Source organism: Apostichopus japonicus, chromosome 13 (assembly GCF_037975245.1).
Source record: "Apostichopus japonicus isolate 1M-3 chromosome 13, ASM3797524v1, whole genome shotgun sequence".
Classification (NCBI taxonomy): Eukaryota; Metazoa; Echinodermata; class Holothuroidea; order Aspidochirotida; family Stichopodidae; genus Apostichopus; species Apostichopus japonicus.
Genome location: NC_092573.1, coordinates 23,562,169 through 23,580,012, shown reverse-complemented (window position 1 = coordinate 23,580,012; position 17,844 = coordinate 23,562,169). Strand labels below are relative to the sequence as shown.

At 38.2% G+C, this 17,844-nt stretch overlaps 2 protein-coding genes across 21 annotated transcripts in view; one reads left to right on the top strand and one right to left on the bottom strand.

The window, feature by feature from the left end:
• The first annotated feature begins 396 nt into the window (after nt 1-396).
• Nucleotides 397-5,703, top strand: LOC139978233 (uncharacterized). Its single transcript, XM_071988233.1, has 8 exons — nt 397-575; nt 1,410-1,425; nt 2,158-2,271; nt 2,965-3,046; nt 3,457-3,584; nt 4,130-4,275; nt 4,705-4,761; nt 5,454-5,703. Exons 1-8 carry the CDS (start codon nt 423-425, stop codon nt 5,595-5,597), a joined length of 840 nt encoding a protein of 279 aa, XP_071844334.1. The 5' UTR covers nt 397-422; the 3' UTR covers nt 5,598-5,703.
• A 1,095-nt stretch (nt 5,704-6,798) lies between these two features.
• LOC139978232 (uncharacterized) overlaps nt 6,799-17,844 on the bottom strand; it is a 52,396-nt gene continuing 41,350 nt past the window's right edge. For all 20 annotated transcript variants that reach the window (XM_071988211.1, XM_071988212.1, XM_071988215.1 and 17 more), the window contains 9 exons: nt 17,706-17,828; nt 16,629-16,748; nt 15,872-16,003; nt 14,521-14,793; nt 13,061-13,315; nt 12,164-12,334; nt 11,136-11,597; nt 10,423-10,614; nt 6,799-9,939 (listed from right to left, as the gene is read on the bottom strand). In XM_071988211.1, the coding sequence (XP_071844312.1) occupies nt 9,437-9,939; nt 10,423-10,614; nt 11,136-11,597; nt 12,164-12,334; nt 13,061-13,315; nt 14,521-14,793; nt 15,872-16,003; nt 16,629-16,748; nt 17,706-17,828 (2,231 nt within the window). In that variant the 3' untranslated portion in view covers nt 6,799-9,436. The remainder of the gene's footprint in view (nt 9,940-10,422; nt 10,615-11,135; nt 11,598-12,163; nt 12,335-13,060; nt 13,316-14,520; nt 14,794-15,871; nt 16,004-16,628; nt 16,749-17,705; nt 17,829-17,844) is intronic.

Genomic DNA, 17,844 nt, shown 5'->3' with positions numbered 1-17,844 from the left:
ATTATGTCGGGTGGCTGGAATTCCAATTAAACATTTTCGCTCAAATTTGGAAACTAAAACTTGAATGTCACGAATGTGTTACAACGGTCACGTGACACCGTCGCTCTTTAGTGCAAGTTGCTTATTCATTACTATAAACTCTGGTCTAGCTCTTATAATGAGAATCGTTTTTTTTCCTCAAAATTTTACGCCATTTCCGTTAGTTTTAACAGCTATCACTTTCAGTTATTAAATGACATTTTTCATCCACGAACAACCGTCGGTACATCGCAACATAAAGAAAAACATAACATCAAACATTATCTTTCGCTTTTTTTCCCTTTTTCGGTACGTATGAATCACTTTAACTTGAGGCGTAAACTGCACTAGTACTAGGCATGCATGCGCATGCATGCGCATGCGCTCATAATCCATCTGCCATTATGGCTGCCAATACTCAGGAACCAGATGTGGAACTTGGAGTCCAACAATCTGACCTGGATTCCCTCCCATGTGTCGTTGAAAGTGTCTCTCACGCGCAAAGACAGCAATCGGATAAACTTACCCAGCATCAAAGCATTTCACATGGACTGAAGGTAGGCTGAACGTCATTGATTACAAATGAAGGCCAAATCCACCATTCTTAAATCTCGAGTAGGTCCACACAGCTAATTGCTATGTTGACAAACGTTGAGGTCACCTGTAGGCTGTATCGAGCGTGTGGGTCAGTGTACGCGAAGGTTACGCAACTGTTTAACTTACACTTTCAGTACAAGCACAATCGCAAAGTTCATGGCCTATCGTTAGTTTATGGCACGCTACAACACAGCCTAGCGTATTATACTAGTTGATCAGTTAAATAGTATTTCGATGAGAACTGATAAGATGCATATCTTATAGGCTATCAGTTGTTTCCCTACGGAAGCCTTGCATGTTACAGGTTTAACTTTAATGCTATCACTAGTAGCAGCACATCTGTACTGTAGGCTACACAATTTACAAAGTGAAGTATACTAGTATAGATTAGTATAGAGAGATGGACAAACTTCACGATTTGAACTAAATCAATTTTGAGTGAAGGTTAAAGCTATCAGACAAGCTGTTCCATTTCTTTTTACTCCAAGTCATGGTCAATGAAATTAAATACACTGTCAGTTATGGGCTGGGTTCTACAGTTCCACCTTTATCCTAAATGTGTCACTTATGGGCATAGGAACCAGGGTAAGGTACTAATGGGTTTTACCCCTCACCATTACTTAAGTTGTCCAAAAATAGTGTTATTGGAAATGAAAAACTTAAACCAGTGCCCAACAGAACTCCCCTACCAACCCCTTTACACAATCACCCAATAACAATGTACATAACTCAACTGCAATACCCTCTTTCGCATCTGTATTTTTTATTAAAGTATCCTCTTTTTTTACACACAGATTCATCTTCAAGAAGGTAAGAACATGCATTAATCACTCTTTGCTAGGCCAAACAGTGGGCCTGATTTGTTACAGTACAAAACTTACATAGCTTCCACGACTGATTGACAATGAAAAAAGTAGGGCCTATAGTCCCAATGGTATCATGAGAACAGTTTTCCTTATATTCTTTTAACTGTTGTTGTGTTTGTGTGCGAGACAAAAACAAAACAGAAGCATGTAGTGTGGTAGAATGACCATTACGGTTTGAGGTGGATTATTGTGCAGAAAGGTTTTAACATGAGGGATCCATGAATAACAGATAGTTGATGGAAGACTGAAGAAACAGTGGTAAATAATGGCTTTATGAACATGCAAAGTATTACCGGTTGATTTTAATAGTCAGTGATATTTTATTGAATTAATATTGATCATGTATCTTGTGACTGGTGAGTTCCCAGCACTCAGGACTAGGTGTTATTGTCTATATAATTTCATATGTTCTTTGATATAAATAGCAATGTTTCTTAAAAGCAACTGTGCTCATAAATAGCATGCAAATTTTCCTAGTGTATTATCTGTCAGGAATGCAATTCAAGGTGTTGAGTGGAGACAATTATGCAGTAGAGTGATTGTCAACACACAAACAAACTCTGCTAGATTATAAATGTCTTCCTATCAGTAGATGTCTAGATAATTCAATTAAAAGTTTGTAGTTTTAGTCACACCAAACAACATACATTTGGTTTGTCTTTATTTCAACAAACAGAGCTGGAGAAAGTGAGCAGTGTCCAAAAAGAACTTAAAGATTGTCAGAAGAAGCATTTCTATCAGCAGGAGGGGATAACAGAATATTCCGCCAAATGTGAACTACTTAAAAAAGGTCAAAAGTCAAAACATTGTTTTATAGTATCCTTCTCTTTTTCTTCTTTTTTTTTTGGTTAGATGAAACCTTTTCATCACAATTTCATCACATTTTTAGTAACTTTCAACATTTCAATTGATACAAGTCCAGTCTCTGCCCAATGGGTTCCGCTGTAAGTTTTGCTTTGCAAGGCTGGAGTGATTACATTAAAGTAGTTCTGTATATCTTTTTTAAAACAAAGCAAGTATTATATTCTTTGTTTCTACATTTAGTTAATGATGATCTCCTGTGGATGAGCATCTTTCTAACTGCAGATTAATGTAGCTCATTGTGTGTTGATGATGTGTACCTTGGTTTCTGCATGATGGTTCTCTAATATGCACAATTTGAGGAAGCCATCGATAAATTGACAACCTAACATCGTTCGATGCGTTGATGGGACACTACGTCATAAATTGTTATTAAAATGTATGTTGTGCTGATCTCCTGTGGATGAGTACATCTTCGTGACTATGGATTACTGCAAAAGTTGGCATCAAATGGAAAGTTTATGTTGTATATTCTTATTTGAAAAATTTGAAAAATATTGATTTCTTCTGCAGAATGGTGTTGATGAATTGTATTTTATGACTTCTACAGAATGGTATTGGTAAGTAGTTTATGTTGCATTATATGAAAATGTGTTCTCCCATTGATTTGTTTCTACTCTAGAAATTGTTCAACTTTTGGAAGAAGATTTCCAGCTTTCAACAGACATAACTGACCTAGAAAAGAAACTTCAAAGAGACCAGAGGTAAGCCTTATATCATCAGTAAACCCTTTTTGTTTGGTAAAAACATGTGTATGTGAAATGTTGCAAGGCAACCATTAATAATGTGTGTGTAAATCTTATAAATATCCCTCTCCCCCCCCCCCCTGCCCCAGTCCCCTTCATACCTTGTCCAAAAATGAAATTCCTTCATTTAATATGTATGTTATCTTTAATATAATACACTTGTTTTCTGTTTCATGAACAAGGTGATTGCTTTCTATGTTTCTTTCTTTTTTTGTGGTTAAATAGTTTTGAATTGATATATATGTCTCTTAATATTAAATTTGATATCACTTGATAAATCCATCTTAGTTGAGTTAGTATATGTGGTGGCTACTCAAATAAATCAACATCCTTTTCTTTTTTCCCCATTTCTTAATGTTTTCATTTAGAATTCACGACGAATATTCAAATAAAGTAATTCATCACAAAACTCAGGTCTTGGAACTGGAGAAGACCAACCCAATTCAACTGGCTTTAGCCAAACAAGAAATACTTTTAGACCAATTGCAAACCGAAAGTAACAATTTTGTTTTTACTTGAAAATTAAGTGTGCCTATTAAAGGATTCTGTTTTACTTGAGAAGATATTTATATATTAGTAATGTGAGGGTAAACACCTCCCTTGAAAGCTAGCAGACCAAGTTAGTCTAGACCTGTACAAAGGTTGTTCATACTGCTGTTGGTTGTACTAAATATTTGGTGAATTAAATCAAGAAACTGGAATTTGATCTTTGCTTGGGAATGACTACTATTATTAGTAATTCTGGGACATTCTCGAGATTTAAAAGCAATTCTGTTTTTTTTATATTTTGATCTAAGAGATATACTAGTCTCGATAAGCAAATGTAATGCCCTCCAGGAATTTGGTAGCAATATTTTAACCTAGGGTAGATAAGCCTCTTGTGTACAACTTTAAACTTTATCCAAAGCTACCCTTTGTTGAGGCTTGAATGAATGGTGTGGGGGAGGGGGGGCATGGGGGGAGGTGGTACTAGAATTTGCAGCAGCACTACTTTAAAATGCATTTTCACTGTAACACATTTTACTGCTATCTTTATAACAGAGGCTGAGTTGTTATCTCAGCTCTCATACAAACAGTCTATCGACGAATCAAGAAATGACCAAGTGATGAGACTAAAAGAAGAAGTGGAAAGCTTGAGAGGAAACAAGAGACAGCTTGAAAAGCAGATAGAAGAGAAAGAGTCACTGGTAGGATTTCTTGAAAGTCAAACTTGAAATAGTTGAATAGTTCTAACTAATGACAAAAATGATAACACTTAAGTGTTTAGACATTCAAGTAAACTGTCTAATGTGTCATTTTGGAACATCCAGATCAAATTAATGGGTCACAATTTGAGGGAAGGGCTACTTTTGGGGATTTGTTTAGGAATTATTTTAGCCTAGATCACAAACTCAGTGATGATTAGTTGAAATTATTTTCGAAAGATCAACATGGCACTTGAGGATGGTAGTATATTTGCATATTCTGTAGATAAGTGTTTAATTTTCCAAATAAACAAACACAGGATGGGGGTACTTGTTGCTTGTTCTCCCCTCCCCCCCCCCTCCCCCCTCCATACTGAGTTTTACCTGTTTTCCCCGTATGTGAAACACTTCTATAAATTACTTCTTCTGCAGATACAAGATGAGAATAAACACCAGGGTAGCTTACTGCAAGACATTTCTGTTTTAAAGGTCAGTTTTCTGAACCAGCAAAACTGTTAGATTTTTCCTATTTTAAAATTTGCTTATACTTATTTGCTGATCGTAGCAATGTTAAGAGAATGACTAATATGCACACTATAGGAGAGATTTGTAGTTTGCTGAATAGGACACCAGCCTTGGGCCAGTAAAAGTTCTTTTTGTCGGCTGGATCAGAGGCCAACCACTATATTTGTTTTATTTCAGTATCTCTAAAGTGATGGAAGCTGATACCAATTTATTATTTCGCTTATTGGGGGTTGTTTTGTTATGATGCAATTTGAATTTAATGTAATCAATGACTACCTCCAAAGCTGAAGTCCGAACAGAAATTCAGTCGCCTGGGACGACCATAGAAAATATGCCGTGGTATTTCTTTGAGATAATTTTAATCATATAATCACACGATGATTGTTATCCATCTATTTGCTCTGACAGCAGCAGAACTACTCAACAGTTGCTTTATAATATTATAAACATATTATTATTTGTGTTGCACAAGAAACACCCACCAGACATACCTCTCTGTTTTAAATGAGTTTGTGAAATTTCCCCAAAAATCATCACCTGCAAAACCATCTCACAGCAGATCTATATTACTCGATAACTCCGATTTGACATTTTGAGGGATATAATCAAGTCTTCACTTCATTCTAGTCGCAAAATGTATCTCTTCTCCATCTCAGAAAAGAAACCATGCCCAGCTACTCCGTCTACGTAACCAAGTCAAAGAAGCCCAGATTCGGAATCATCAGTGGCACGAGGAGGCAAATCAGATGGAACAGCAGATTGCTCATCTACAACAGCTGATCGCTGACCACGAAGCTTAATTTCCTCTCATCCAGGAAGGTACAGTCCGTTGTGATAAAGGATACACCAGTTAAAAGGGATATAGACTTACTCTGCAATTTTCCTGCCCCCCGCCAACCCCCCCCCCCCCCCCAGAAAAGAAATTGTGGCTATGTGTAAGTAAATCTTAGTATCAGCTTACATGCAAAGTATCATCCAATAAGCTGACTTTCAGATCTGCCAGTGTTTGTGTGCATTTGAATGTCTTGGATCTACAGGGGACATATTCGTTCTGTCATGACTGCAGTGGAGGGTTCATTTTCCTGACCCATTTAAACGTGTTAACTTTCTCTTACTAATTTGTTATTGAAATGCATTATCTCTCTCCCAATTTTTACTGCATCGTCCAAATTCTGCTGGGTAGCAGGGGTGAAGTCTGGGGGATGGGAGGGCAGGGTAGTGGCAGATATTGCTTGCCACACCTCTTCCCATGCCATGGTATGACATCAATGTCCAGAATATCAATGGACTGGGAACTGAACAAGAACTGACAGCAATAAACACAAGACAAGTCAAAGAGTTGTACTTATTCTTTTTTAATAGTAATTATTCCATTTAACATATCTCATTGTCTACTCCAATACAAAATAATTCTCTGCATATTTCACAAATCTTTTGACAAAAACTTGATGGCTCATATAACAATGACATTTGTCCATGTCAGGACCAGCCATATAAATCTATGCTAAAATAGCCAATATTCTTCTCTTATTTCCTTTACCATATATTAGAAAGAATAACAAATTCTCTCTTAATTTGAGCTTCTTTTTTATTTTATTTATTATGTATAAAAGAAAAGCAACAAAAAGGGTTCAGCATATGCAAACTCTTTGGTGAGGATTAATGGCTGAATATTATAAACTGTTTTTATTATGTTACAATTGAATACACTTTGCAAACAAAGAATGGCAGGTTTTGGTAACTATTTTCTTGAATAGTAGTTCTTTGACCAAAGAGGCCTCAAGATGTGTGTTCCTCTTAATATAAGGCACGTGTCATTCCGTAATTCTTATGGACAGTTCAATAGTACATGGTGTCTTCAGAGTTTCAGGGACAAGGTTACACTGTGTTTTGAATATGCAGTTTACAATTTAAAAATGTGAATCTTTTCTCAATTAATATGCTGATTTATGCTAATTTATGCAAACTGATGCAAATCTGAAGGCTTCAATCTTTTGTTTAGGAAGGCTGCAAGATTATTGATAAACTTACTGGAAGAAGAAACTCACATTTTGGGCTGAACTCACACTTCTCTAGAAATTACACTATATTGGTTCATTGCTGATTGAGAAAATGCTACAGTACTACATGTAAGACAACCATTAGGCATTACTAACAAAACGTCAAACTGAAACAGGCTCAAAAATACAGTGATACATCCAATACAATTATCCTGTGCCTTCTTGTATTACAGTTAATTTTGAATGACTCCCAGGGGAGCGATTAGTACCAACCCCTTTCAGAAAGTGAGTCATAAGAGTCAAAGGCTATGTTGTCCCAAACAGAATGAAGCAAATTAAGTCACAAAAATTCCCCTAAGAGAGTTTATTCAGTGACAAAGTCTTGAGAAAATGACTGGTATGTAAAGACTAGAATTGCCTATAAACGGTAGGATTTTGCCAGAATATCACCTTTTCACAGTTCCCGACGGCACTTGATATAAACCCCAATCGTAAGTGGAAATGTAGACATAAACGTAATAGGCAGTTGCATGGAAAGCCATTAAAAAAAAACCTGCTAAACTATGCTAGATATTCAGATAATTCAATATTTCTATTTTCTCTAGCTTTTAGATCATTCGATATGCTACGGTAAATCTCCGTTCAAATTATTCACACGTTTGCGAGGGGAAACTAGGTATAACCCATGCGAGATCTTACAATGAATCCTCACCACTGGGACACATGTCACCACTGGTGACACTGCTGTTACCTTGAAAACATTCTTACTTTGTCTATGTTAAAAAATGTAATTTTTAACCGCAGCCATTGCCTATAGCCTTTCCATCATAGAACTCTTTCAACACTTTCTCTATCACACTTATTAACACATATAAACTGAATACACGATATGTCATAATTTTACATGTGATCTAACAGCACACCATTCATAATTTTTCTGTAATATAGTTTACCTCCCTATCGCATATGTAAAATAATAAATTTCTATTTTCTTTTAAAACATAAAAATCCCAACTCATCAATAATAACTCTATAATTTTACCATGACATAAAAATAAATTAACAGAAATATCAACAAGATCACACGGATAAACAGTATCACCAAAAAAATGATCTGTTAAAATGGGTAAAAATAATAGTCTGCCCGCTTTCACATTTGGTCACCTCCAGTTGTTATAACATCATCCCTCAATTTCACTACTCTTTCAATTTGATAAAAAAAATGTGTGTCTAATATTGTTGTCCTGTGAGTTCAACAGACCTAACATTCAAACATAGTTGTGAACATGTACATGAATAGATTTATGCTATAAAAAAAAATATTAATAAAAAATTAATGATACCAAAGTTTACTACAACTCTAAAGGTCATCTTGCATGTTCCTTACACATCTAAGGCAATTATTCCCCCACAGCCCCCCTCCCCCCCCCCCGGAAATCCGACCTGCGATGGACTACAAAATTTCACGTTGGAAGTAAAATACTCAAGAGGGTGGCGTTACCCACTTGTTAAGTTCAAAAACATCATTCTGCTTAATATTTCCTAGATTATAAAGTTCAAAGTAAGAGTAGAGAATCTATGTAATAGTATCAAAGGTATTATCGTATACTACACGACCGATGACGGTATAGTGGAAGAGAATAAAAGTTAAAACTGAAAGTTAAGAACGAGCAAGGGTTCGCTGCATAAGAAAACAATTGGTACAAAATTCTCAGGTCGAATCAATTTACAAACACTTCCAAAGGTGATTAGAATTCAGCATATACGATTGGATGAACAAAAATTTGCTAGGATGTAATTCCACTTCCATTTAACTGTTATATTTGACCCTGTTATATGAAAGCTGAAAACGATACCATCTTGATGAGTTAAAGATATTAAATGTTGTGTAACACAATATTAACATCCTGCTGATACAGTGATACCTAATTAATATCTAATTACATAATTGATTACTTATGACGTTCTCTACAAGTCTCAGAATTCCATCATTAAGTGCAGATGTAAGAAGTTAGAACATACAAAACTAAGTTAGCCCCCCTCCCTCCCTCCTCCCCCTTCCAAAACAGAATAAGAATTCAAAGAATAAAAAGTGACTGAAAATTAAACTTTACAAAGAGACTTAGAATATTAAAAATTCAGAGAGATTAAAATATTAATAAGAATAATCCAATTATACATTCCACAATCACAGCTTGCAAAATTTATAGACAAACCTTTTGGCAGTCTTCTTTTGGGTTCGGATTTCAGTTTTTAAGTTGTTTTCATTTCTTCGTTAAAAGAACCAACAGTTGATAGCAAGTCAGTAACCGCAAGAGGAGATCTTTGACAAGATTAGTTACCGGGTGGTGGAATGAACAATTGGACTTCTAGCCTGATAAAAAGATCTGTAACAGTTTGCTTCGCAAGAAGGAATGGTTGGTGTTAATGCAGCTACGCTGTCCTCACCTTTCCACCGAGGCAGTGGTGCTTGTTAATGCACTCCTTAAAGAAACGGACTATAGTGTTTGAATCTCAAAATTCCTCTTTGCTTCACAATGTTTGCTGTGAACACTAAACAGCTGAAAGACTGTCTCTGAATACAAGTTAAAAACGACACCAATCTTGGTTTCCCCACTTAAAAATTTTTTCTCTCCCCATCAGACCGGAAAATTGTGTCTGTTGCGGTTGGATGACATGAATCCGTCGTCATGGTCATCATACCGGTAACCAGAGCGAGGCATTTGATCCCTTGGGTTTGGAATAGGGTGGGTATCTACCCCGACTGATAACGTGTTACCATAGGAATCCATCATAATACCGGCATATAGTTCATCCATTGGTATGGGTACCAAATTGTTGTACCCGTGACCCAGGTTGGGGGTGCCGTCCCCTTCTGGTACTGTCTGGTACGTACTGGCGCTGACAGTAGTGTTTACCCTCGGCCTGAACCCTGCCTCCTCTTCTGGTTCGTAGGATTTATTGAGCTGGGTCAGTTGGCCTATTTCCCACCTCTTGCGGTCCTGCTTTTTCTCCTCCTGGGTGGATCGCCAGAGGCAGATCATCAGAGCAAAGATGATGATCACTAACAGAGCTCCGATGCCGACGCAAATGTAAATGATCAACATCACCCAGTCCAATGGTGCCGTCACCGGTTCAGGACCTAAATAGATGCGAGATGAAATGAAAACATTTGACATTAAACTAACGAAGAATGTCATTTTGACGAATCAACTAATTACTTGCTGCTTTGGGATGAGGAGAAAGTCAAAAGCGAGCTAGGTAAAGTTGCATCTGGTGTGATGGGTTCATTCTCTTGATAACCACGGCGATAACCTATTGCAGAACTCCATACATATTGCCGGGGGGAGGGCAGGGGGGGGGGAAAATCAATCAGAGAGAAGGAAAGGGAAAGATTGAGACCTTATCATCTAGACTTTGAAGATTGTTTGGCTCACATCATCAGATTTTAATTTCTCTAACTTCTGTATTTCTAAAATTCTAACGAAAGGAAATGAAGGATTGTGTGTATTGGAAAAGCTAGCGGTGCTTCATTTCAACTTTTAACCAAGTTTAATCAACTTAAAAGATAACGAAAATACATACATATATCTTTACCATCAAATGCATTTTGAGAGAAACTTACAAGAAGTCTGTCCAGTCGAAGTACTCGTAACAGCGCAATCATCACACGTGGTCGCACCTCTATTTGGTTGGAATTGACCAGGATCGCAAGGAAGACAGCTGCTCTGGCCCTGCTCTGATTGGGACGTCCCTGCTTCGCAAAGATCGCAGGTATCGGCTCGGTCGTCATACCTGGATCCTGCAGGACAAGTCACTGAAAAAGGAGAGGAAATCAAGTATATGTGTATTATACATTGAAATCTATAGGCAGAAGGTTTGTTTAGCTACACCGCTGGGGAATACGTGTATGCGTATCTGACAGTAGGATAACATGCCACCCGATCCAAATTGAGTCGACGATGATAATAGCTTGACTTATAAATTCTCATGACCTGGTTCTTTTCTAATCATATTATGTTCATATCATTAAGGCAGGCAACCCATTGACGTACACATGCCCCCCCCCCAAAAAAAAAACCCATTTGTACCATATCTTAGAGTAACTTTCGTTTTCCTGATTAGAGGGTCGTGTTGCCTATGGGGGGGGGTGGGAGGGGGCTGACTAACAGATGTTCCCTAAACTAGATTAGTCCTGCCCCTTTAAAATACATTCGGATTATCTCATGGTACGACTTGACCACCTAAACGGATCGCAGAGCCCACGTGACCAGTTTTCATAATGTTAAAAAATTATGCCGTAATGTAACAGATCGGGGTAAAACCTCGCATACTTACAGCAATCGCCATTCCTTGAGACCGAGCCTCTCGGACAAGCTGCGATGAATTCTGGTGATACCACCATACTGCTGTACGAGACAGTTTCCTCTCCAAAGCTCAAAATGATGCTATCCTCTGCCTCCTCAACGTTACTGATCAGTTCATTCACATCGCTCTGGACGTCCTCTGCAGAATCGCTGTCGCTCACCACCCCAGAGATTTCAACGTTCACTCGGATGCCTCCGAGGGAATTCTGTCGCCGTTTCCTCTGTGAGAAGCTTCCTTCGTCTACACATGTTGCTGAGATGGAATTTGGCAGGCAGGCTTCTGCGAGGTCTAGTCTGCAGAGGCCCAGCTCGTCCAGTTTATCCCGCATGGACTCCACTGCGTCGACGAGGAACACACCCACGGTACACGGCAAGGTCTCCAAAGGAAACAAAAAACTGACAACTTTCCTGACAGACACTGGATCTTGAATAGCTGTGAATTAAATAGATCATGTATTAACAATTTTTTTCCATGATATATTTGGAAATATTCCTCATGCAGAATGTATACTTAGCAACGAGCCAAAATTTAGACAGCATCACGCTGTCTGGAGAAACGTTTCGACTCTAGATGCCAAACTTATAATGGGGTAGGGGAAAAGGTTGCAGGGACAGATATTACCTTCCTCTCCCCACCCACCCACCCACTCCTCCTTTTTCACTGTGGAAACCACAGTGAAACGCCAGTCTTCCTATTGGGGATGACAGTTTCGGTCTGGTTTAACTCTGTTACAATGCCCATTTTTTGAAGTCAAATTCCACTTATGATTTCATCTTTGATTTATAGAACAATAAAAACCAAAGCAGCAACTCTCCCTCCTAAAAAATCTTCATTTTTTTTATTATCAAAAGAAAAAATTCATTCATCAAATTTGCATTACCATTGTACTAAGTTATTGATTGTGCATGTGGACCACAATTGGTTAGAAACCCTGATTAGGGCTCTGGTAATCTTAGATTGGAAAGAAATGAAAAGGAACAGCGTAAGCTGATACATACCAGCACATTGTATAGGGTCCTTGTCCCATTGCTGATTTCTGCAGGTGTAATATTCTCCGTTAGGAGCGGCAAAGCCGTCGTCGCATGTGACCTTGCATATGCGGTCCCCCGTGGTATTCAGCGAACACGATACTCGGCCGTTGTCTGTAGGAATTTCTGGACATGTGGTGCCTGTCAAAATGACGACAATTTGTATGACATATACGAACAGTCCAAACTTAGGACGATCAGTTTTGCTGTAAATTTACAAAATCTGAAGATGATGACCACAAATGCAGTATTACAGAGTCGAATGGTCACCATGGCAGCAGTAAACCGGCTACGGTAACCACATGTTCAAAAATGATCAAAGAACTGTTTAGAGATGCTGTGGGACCGTTTGGTAGATTTCTTGGAACTGAAGTGATTTTATAATAATATATTATAAATATAGATAATATAAATCATACTGAATAAGTTTTTAAGGCCTTTCTGAAACTCACTCTGTGGCTTAGCTGCTATAGGTGGTAGCCAGTGAGACCGACTAGACCTGACACTTAATGCACAATAAATGCATTAGTTGTCCCTCCTCTCTGCCCGCCACCCCAAAACCACTTAAACCATGGCTGTACACCACAAACAAGTCTTTGCCTTCCCCTCCCTTCCCCACTCGTACTAACACCGTATTAAAATGCAACAAGAATGAGCAATCTGGAAACACAATTATTTAGTGAATGTTGCTGAACTGAAATATTGTACAACATTAAATGGAGATATGAAATATGAAGCTGAAATTATCTTAGTGACAAGTACATAGCAGGGAAATCTTATGCCCCCTTATTCCCCCCCCCCCCCAAGCCAGCCTAACACTTAAAGATGAGTAAATGGTAAAACATTCTCCCTTGTGATGATACTTACCTTGTTTATTCAACGTTAGGGTAAACTGGCATTCGGCCTTGTTACCAGCAATGTCGTATATGCTGACGGTCACCCTCCTTTCCCGACCGTCTGAGTCGACAGTCGCTGGACTGAACTCCACTGGGTTCTCCTCTCTCAGGCCGATATTGTCCGATTTTATTATTGGAGGCAGAGGAAGAGATGCCACTTCCACATTGTCAGCAGATGAGACGTCCGTATAATCGTTCGGACACTCTACCTCAGGAGGGACTTGATCTGGTGGAAAACAAAATACAAAGAAAAAAATCATTTTTGATTTAATTTCATGTAGTGGAATCATCGTGTAAAGAAGGGAGGGTTCCTAGATAAAATACAGACGAACAATTCGATTTTCTTTTCAACTTTCATAACCCAATCCCCACCCCCTTACAATCATCGATTACTCACGGTACATTAGGGAAGAGGAACGAATATGAGCATTAGCCTGAGGACACAAACTAACATTAATAAGTGAATAAGAGATTGCTAAATGAATCAATAAATTAATGAAATATTAGTTAGGATATGAAGATAAGATGCAGAGGAGAGGGAGGGAGGGAGGAAGGGAGGGAGGGAGGGAGGGAGGAAGGGAGGGAGGGGGGGCATTCCTTGTCAAGGTGATCTCTTGAACTTGGATATGTAGCCTGGGTATTATCCTCGGGTTTGTTAAGCAAGTGTGGAAATCTTGAAAGAAGGGTCCTTGTTATCAATATGAATAGAGAGTACTATTTCTAATGTACATCAGTGCCCAATCAGGTAGAAATCCGTTGTCGACCCCTTGTTCAGTCGCCACTTTTTTCTTAGCTTTTTTCATTCCTGTCTGTTCATATTAGCAGTTCTATGAATACTGGGTAATTCATGTTTCAATCCAGTATTTCTTGATGACCCCAAAATACCTCAGACCATGGTTCTGTGTCCATATATGTAACCTTCACTGCACCTCCCATTGTCCCTCTCTCCATTAATCCCCTCCCCTCTCCCCCACCCCAACATCCCCTTTCCACTCCTTCAATTTAATTACTTAACATTTTAGAAACAAGCTTTCATGTGTGAAACAAGCTGCACAAGATTTCAAATTTCAAAAAAGTATTTCAAGTGTCTGATTTGATTTTCATCATCGTCTAAGATATCATGTCACACTTCTCAACGAGTCAAAGATGGCAAGAATGGTTTGTATCTTCCCTATGGTATGCTCCTCATCTAGAGGTTGTACCTCTGTTCTTGCAAACTATGCAGTCCATACTGCTCTTCCAATACGAACATCTCTCTCCGATATGGAAGCTCAGTCGAAGGATTATCAAAACTTGGCATGTAGACAGATATGTGAAGCAAACAATGCACAGGATAGAAAGCAGACAGCCAGGATATTGAGTTAATGCATTTGACTCGATTCAAACGTTTTTTTGGGGGGGGGGGGGGTGGAAAGGGGTAAAGAAGCTCACCAGTTAATCTGACTGTGAAGGAGCAAGTCCCTTCTCTATTAAACTGATCTGTAGCTCGCAAGACAAACTTTTGTCCGGTCAAATAAATTTCATCATAGGTCACTTCGGAAGGGAACTCGATGTCCGGTCCGGTTATGACATTAAACTCGATGGCCTCGCCGGTTTCCGGTATTCTGGCCACCGGATTCAGGGTGATGTTGGCCAAGTTTGTATTTGAGGTGATCGGATAACTGACGGTCACGCCAGGACAATCTGTAAATTCGGGACCTTTAGCTGTGGAAAAAATTGTGTAACAATGACAGTTTACGGCTAGGCTGCAAGAAAAGGATGTTTAGACTACATAAGATTTGGAAAGATTTGTAAAAATAAGAGTTAATTTCCACATTTTCAAAATACAACACCTCGATTGAACACTTAGAGATATCTTCCTAAGAGAGAGAGAGAGAATGTATCAAGCATCTATCAAGTACTTTGAATTCCTGGACTCAAAGATAGTTAGACCGTAGTGGGTAAGCTTAGCATTACTCCTTGACAACTTAGTAGAAAAAAATAAAATATGTCTAGTAGTGGCAAGAGTCCCGCGCCGTCCTTTTCTCTTCTTCGATGAATACAAACAACAAGGGGTTATGATTATGACTGGAACCAAAAAAATGTCGCCTCAAAATTATCCTAGGACGTTAAGGATAAATGGTCACCAACATGAATCAAACATAAATCTTCATTTAACCCAGTCCTCTTCAAAAGGTGACAGTTGATATTTTAGTCGTATAAGTGAAATCGACCATCCGAAAACTGACTGGGAATAGCATCAACAAATTTGTGAAAGAGTACAGGAATTTTTTGGGGCAAAAACCGGACATAAACTAGTGGCCTCAACGTTTCAAGTCATTATGTTGGTTTCTCAGAGTAATTATGTTGAAATACAGCAATGACAAAATTCGCTGTAAGAATCTCTAATTCATAATCTAATCAGACTAACAATTAATTCGGAGAATACATACAATTCACGATTCGGGGGACTTTCTTTGGGTGACAGACCGCGAGGAGAGCTCACATGGAAATTGTTTCCTTGGATGTGGTTGTCTGACAGTAGCGAATGGTTGGCAGTATGTGCCTCGATTCTAAATAGGCCATTTATTATGTCCATTTATTATCTTCCATGTTTAACACTCTTTATTACCTTATCACCTTAAAATACCCATATAACTATGGAAAATTAGTCAAACATTATTTCCTGAGTGGAAATCCTACATTGACTATTTCCCCCAAGCTATTCACACAACAACATGAAGCTGGTAACATTACAAGGGCGCGGTACGACTTTAGAGAAACGGCACAGAAGGCTACTCACCCCTATCGAATGTGCAGTTGTCGCCAAGAAATCCTTCTGCACATGTGCAATAGAACGGTGGTCTTGATTCGCTGTTGGCGCTGTTGGCACAAATTCCTCCGTTATCGCAGGGTTTGAAAGCGAGGCAGTAATCTGTTCGGTGAGAAACGAAACATCAACGATAAACGTCCACGAGGTGGAAGAAAGAGTGGTAAATTGACTGCAAAGATTACATCACGTGATGGAAAGTTGGACCGACATACTCCCCCTCTCTACCCCGACTTCTTTAACAAAACTCGGTGTAGAAACATCGCTCTTACTTTTGGACACATCATAAACACAGTTTTGATTTGTGTTCCTCTGGTAAGATCCGTTCCTTCATCAACCTCGTAATTCACATTTTAATTCTGCAACTGAGTATGTACGCAAATTACATACACTCATTGCTTTATTAACTGATTTAGTTACAAATATGCAATTTCTAGGGACCCATGGTATCATGACTTGTAGCGATACAATCATACAAAATTCTTCTTCTACCCCTCCCCTCCCCCTAATCATCCCTGGTCGGTCCACTTCCTTTCAGCTAACTTTCAACTCTTTCTTCTTAGGAAAGTAGGTCTCAAACTCCTTTTGTAGATTTTGCTTCATTCAGTTAAATGTATTCTTAAGTTAAGCTAAACTATACGCATTTATTACGATATGTCAGTGTGTTGAATAGTATTAAAACAAAATACCAAATCCAGGAAAGAGACAAAAATTTTGCAAATTGTTTTACCTTCTAGCACCTCACAGTTAGTCCCGGAATAGCCATCGTCACAGTCACATCTGCGATGAGTCGGTGTGCTCATGTCCTGCACACAAGTCCCATTGACACACGGTGAGTTTCGGCATACGTCTACAACGACAACGATCAAATTACAGAGTGAGCATTCGAAAATACTGTGGAGGTTTCAAAACCGTGAGCATGTATCCATGACAAAACATTTAAACAAATGGAATGATGCTTAAATTTTATCCTCTTCTTTTTCTTCTTCTTTTTGTTGACCGATTTATATTCCGACAAGATTCATCAATTTAAAGCAGAATTTTTTTGTTTTTTTTTAAATAAAAAATATATAAAAAAAATATAAATAAAAAAAAATTTAAAGCAGAAATAAGTAGTCTTTTCTTTTTACTTATTTAGGTACACTTTTTTTGTTTTTTTTACTGCTGATAACTCCTTTTCTTGTCTTTTAACATGTATGTGTGCACTGTATGTGTTTAATGACATTGAATAGAATGGACACTAAAGGTAAACATTTGGAACAAATTCTCTTACTTTTCAACACAAATTTTTACAGAGAGTATACATACTTCCCATTTTATTTGAATAATATATTATAAATATTTATTGAATGTAAATAATAATAATAACATGAGAAACATTCATCTACATTATTTGCTTATACTTTAAGCTATTTGTCACATAAAAAAATATCCATTTTATGGTAGCACATAATTGCTCTAATTCCTTTGAGCTGGTTTTAATTGGCATATATTATCCAACAAATTTCACAATCTAAGCAATAGGTTTATACATGACAAAATGTTTTTCTGAAAAATATATATATATAAGTAATCCATAAGGAGTACAATCCTGAAATGAATTAATATCTTAATCCCTTTGTTACAAATCCTTAATATCTTAATCCCTTAATATATCAATCCCTTCGTACAGACGAGGGAGAGCGGAACTGCCTCTGTCGTACTGCCTCTTCTTCACCGCACCAGCATCTGTTGTTTGACTAGGGAATCCCTTCAGCCGCCATAAATACTACTACTAAATTGCCAGCAAAATCTTCTGCATACTTACTGACACTCGTCTCGCAGTTGGGTCCCGTTAAACTTGGGGTGCACGTACAGGTGTAGCGCTGCCCGTCAGATGAAGGTGTGCAGGGTGTGTTAAATCTGCATGGTTGCGAATTGCATGGATTGGCTGTGTGATAAATAAT